The 4,255-nt window shown below is 40.6% G+C and overlaps 2 protein-coding genes across 2 annotated transcripts in view; both read left to right on the top strand.

Moving 5' to 3' along the window:
- LOC104808209 overlaps positions 1 to 2,527 on the top strand; it is a 7,717-nt gene extending 5,190 nt beyond the window's left edge. Inside the window, exons 2-7 of the mRNA XM_010533836.1 lie at positions 350 to 475; positions 696 to 854; positions 1,329 to 1,447; positions 1,645 to 1,836; positions 1,918 to 2,008; positions 2,321 to 2,527. Coding sequence (XP_010532138.1) covers positions 350 to 475; positions 696 to 854; positions 1,329 to 1,447; positions 1,645 to 1,836; positions 1,918 to 2,008; positions 2,321 to 2,413 — 780 coding nt within the window. The 3' untranslated portion in view covers positions 2,414 to 2,527. The remainder of the gene's footprint in view (positions 1 to 349; positions 476 to 695; positions 855 to 1,328; positions 1,448 to 1,644; positions 1,837 to 1,917; positions 2,009 to 2,320) is intronic.
- Positions 2,528 to 3,234: 707 nt separating this feature from the next.
- Positions 3,235 to 4,255, top strand: part of LOC104808201 (myb family transcription factor EFM-like) — a 2,254-nt gene continuing 1,233 nt past the window's right edge. The window contains exons 1-3 of the mRNA XM_010533824.1: positions 3,235 to 3,640; positions 3,753 to 4,054; positions 4,175 to 4,246. Coding sequence (XP_010532126.1) covers positions 3,496 to 3,640; positions 3,753 to 4,054; positions 4,175 to 4,246 — 519 coding nt within the window. The 5' untranslated portion in view covers positions 3,235 to 3,495. The remainder of the gene's footprint in view (positions 3,641 to 3,752; positions 4,055 to 4,174; positions 4,247 to 4,255) is intronic.

Genomic DNA, 4,255 nt, shown 5'->3' with positions numbered 1-4,255 from the left:
TGTTGGAGCCCATACCTTAGCCGAAAAGCAAATACATGATCTGGAAGATGGCGATAATCCTGCATCCAAGTGCTACGATCTCAATCAAGAGAATCCATGATTTGACGACTGAGATTATGCTAATATATTCTCGGTTTCTATAACTTTCCTCCTGCAGATATTAGTTTCCTTATATTATACTGTTGCCTTTAGTATAATTACACGACATTGTATACTCTGTAAAATTAGATCAGACAATAAGAACTTTTTCTTCTTTCCTCTGGTTGTTCTGCAACCCCAAGTTTCGAAGGTTTTCACCGTTTTTAGGGTTCTTCGACGGTTGTGATTTTGTGGGTGAATGTGAAATTAGGGCAATAGTTGGATTTGGGAAGTCGGTGAATTGAGAATCCTGGTCGATCCAATCCTCGTGGGAACTCTTGATTTTGGAATTCCATGGCTATATGATGCCGCCAAGAAATTCTTGAAGACCTTCAAGGTACCACCATATCATAGTTTTTTTTTTTTGGTGTAACCACCATATCATAGTTCACTCAGTCATTTCCACTAATCTCACTGCTGGTTGGAGTTAAGTTCTTGGATCACCTGTGTTGATACATCGTGTTTTGTGATTTCTCAAGCTAAGTTGAATTGCTCTATGCTTTCTTTCCTTCTTTCTTTTCTTCTCATTGTGCATGTAAAATTTCTTTGTAGTGCAGCTTGAAGATCTCCCCGAAATTGATTGCGTGCTGATTACTCAAAGCCTTGACGACCATTGTCATCTGAAAACCCTAAGACCGCTTTCCGAGAGATTTCCGAGCTTGAAGGTTATAGCAACTCCAAATGCAAAGCCCTTGCTGGATCCTCTTTTCAGAGACGTAAGTTAAACATTTGGTGCTTCACCTCAGTTTCTACGAGAACGAGAATACTTGTCTAGTTTACAGTGTGGGAATGCCTGTGCCGGTAATTAGGTTTTCGCCTTTTTCGTTCTCGGGTTCCACAATCTCTGGCTGACATTCCCGAAACCAAATTCTTATGTTCTCTTAGGATTTTCGGTGTAGCTAGCCATAACTGTAAAAGCCTCCAACTACTTATTGGCATCTGTGTTATTTATTTTTTCAACAAGTGATCTGAATAGTCTCTAACTGTGGAAGATGATGATGCTGGTCTTGTATAAGAAACAAAATTTAAGACATGATAACCTCGTTTTCCGATGAATGATTATCTTCGAGTAACAATGTTCGTGTTTGTTTATGACAGTATCTGTATCCTTAGGTTTTCATTTCGAATTTCTTTGCATGATTCAAGGTATGTTCACCAAACATTTCGCTGTTGTTTCTGAAATATTTCAGGTCACATATCTGGAACCCGGCGAAAACTATGAGCTCGGTGCAAGAAATGGTTCGAAAGTTCGGGTGAAAGCCACGGCAGGACCAGTCCTAGGTCCACCATGGCAACGCCCCGAAAACGGGTAAAAATAATCTCTCCATGCTTCCATTTTCCCGTAGCGTTTGTTTTCTCCATTATTTTTGGTCTGTTCGGATTCCATTTTGAAATTCCAGAGAGAAGAGTTCAAAAATGAAGAATTTTCTGTGTTGTATTCAAGTGAATCATCAATTACAACATTTATGTAACCAAATACACATTCTAATCAAATTGTTTTTTCAGGTATCTCGTCGTGTCCCCACGGGAACAGCTTTCCCTTTACTACGAACCGCACTGTGTGTACGACAAGGAATTTCTCGAGAAGGAAAGAGCCGACATCGTTATTACACCCGTCGTTAAGCAACTTCTTCCCAAATTCACGCTGGTTTCCGGCCAAGAAGACGCTGTTCAACTCGCGAAACTCTTGAAAGCCAAGTAACTTTTATCTATCTTTACTCTATATGGACCCGAATTTTTTCGTGCCCTTCTCATTTCCTCAGTTTTCTGATTCCGTAGATTCATCGTGCCGATGAGAAACGGCGATCTTGATGCCAAGGGAATTCTCGCAAGCTTGATCAAGAGTGAAGGAACAATCCAATCGTTTAAGGTTCGGCTTTCTTTCTCTGAAGCCATCTTCGGAAATGGAGACTAGATGATCAAATACTTAGATGACAATTTTTTTTTTCCTGATTGAATTATCGGGGGATCAGTTGGAGCCCTCGAGATTAGGGGCGGTCGTTTCGGGTTTCTGTTCAGGTTCGGTTATTTCGGTTTTAGAACACCATAACTATTCGGTTTTTATATTATATTTGGTTCGGTTTGTTTTTATTTGGCCACTCCTACAAGAGATGAATCGGTCTTAAGCTTTCAAACCGGTGGGTCGGGGACTTGATCTACGGATGTTGTTTACGTGCCACAGGAACTGATGTCGAGAGAGCTGCCGGAAGCTCAGGTGACTGAACCCACGCCGGGCGTGCCATTGGAGATCTCGGCTCCTTCGTCGAACCACTAGAAAGGCCCTTTTTACACTATTTTTCTGTTACGTTTTTATATGTTATATATATATACACACACAAAGTCCTTTTAGCATTGGTCCACACCTTCGTTGTAGTCAGTTTTGTTTTAATTTCACGTGGTCGTGATAAGATTGATGAATGATTTTAGAATCTCTCGTTGATACATACCAAATCCTTTTTAAATTTTATTTGATATGACGTCATATTTAATGAATCGAATCAAACAACAACAAAAAATGGCTCTTGGAAATCGTGAAGAGTCAGGGGAATCCGAAGGAAGACTCGTCACTAATCATATACTCTCGGCCTTATTGGAATTTGGAAGATTCCTTTTTTTTTTATTTGTTATTGGTAATGGAATAATGGATGCTAATATTTTTATTTTATTGTCAAGAATATATTTTTTTTATAAACTTCTCGTAAAGAATATTCCTCCACTCCCACAGTTCTTTTCCCTAATCACACATGTTCCCATAATAAAAACAAATTTCTCTCTTATTTTATGTATGTATTATAAGAAATTCAATGCAACATTCTATTCAGTATGCTTTATTAAAAAAATCAGAGCTTGATTTATATATATTAATGTTTTTTTTTTACTAAATTCGGAGCGAGAAAAGAACGGACGAAATAAATGAGTCTTCGATCTTATCTAAACGCTTTGGAGATTGCCAGCTCACACGGATGCGACAAAAAGCGAATCTCGTTCTCCGAATATTCCAAAAACAAGGAAATTACTGTTTTACCCTCTCTCTCCCTTTCTGTCAATAAAGGGAAAAAAATCCTCTCCTAAAAACGAGAGATTCGTTTGCTACGCGACGCCCCGACCTCGATCCCTTTATCATGTTTTAAGACTTTCTCGCTCTAGAGATCTTCTGGATTTTTTTTCCTTGTTTTTCTTTCGTGACCGTCAAGTTTATTCCGTTTTCTGATTCTGATTAGATCCCATATTCTTCTCTTCCAAGCTGCTTCTTCGTCGTCTTCTTCGTTTCTCTCTCTCTCTCTCTTATCTGTATATGGTCTGTGCCCAGAACCGCCGTAGCAGTTGGAGGGATTGTTTGATCTGTAGGGATTCAAAATGGTTGAGAACGTGGACATGGATGTGGATTGCGCCCAGAAAATGCAGAGGTGTCATGAGTACGTTGAAGCTCTGGAAGAAGAGCGGAAGAAGATCCATGTCTTTCAGCGAGAGCTTCCCTTGTGTTTGGAGCTCGTAACGCATGGTAAATCGAGTTATTCCGATTCTCGTCCCGTGTTTGGTCTGGTTTTGTTGGGTTCTTCATTTCTGGGTTTTGATGGGTCTTTGGTTGTTGTTATCTGGGTCTTTTCCTTCAGCGATCGAGGCGTGTCGGAGGGAGCTGTCAGGTACGTCTTCGGACAACATGTACGGCCAGTCGGACTGTTCTGACCAGACGACGAGTGAGTGCGCTGGTACAGGTCCCGTGTTCGAGGAGTTTCTACCCATCAAGAGGATCTCGTCGTGCGGGGAAGACGGTGAACACGAATCTCGTGAACCCGAGAACGATGGAGATCTGAAAATTGCGAACAACACTGGGAATGATACAGATAAGAAGAAATCAGATTGGCTTAGATCCGTTCAGTTATGGAACCAGTCGCCGGATCCACCATCAAAAGAGGTAATTCATTATTTGGGATGATGTAGATTAGTTTCCCTAGAAAAAAAAAAGATGAGAGGGAAAGTGATAGTGAGCGATTTTGAAGAACCCTAATTTGTTATGTGAATAATATAGGATCAGGCAGCGGAAACGACTTTGGTTGTGGAAGTGAAGCGAAACGGCGGTGCGTTTCAGCCATTTCAGAAGGAGAAAGCTCTTCCG

Source organism: Tarenaya hassleriana, unplaced genomic scaffold (genome assembly GCF_000463585.1).
Source record: "Tarenaya hassleriana unplaced genomic scaffold, ASM46358v1 Cleome1, whole genome shotgun sequence".
NCBI lineage: Eukaryota > Viridiplantae > Streptophyta > Magnoliopsida > Brassicales > Cleomaceae > Tarenaya > Tarenaya hassleriana.
The sequence above is the reverse complement of the archived record's forward strand: the minus strand, read 5'-3'. Positions and strand labels throughout refer to the sequence as shown.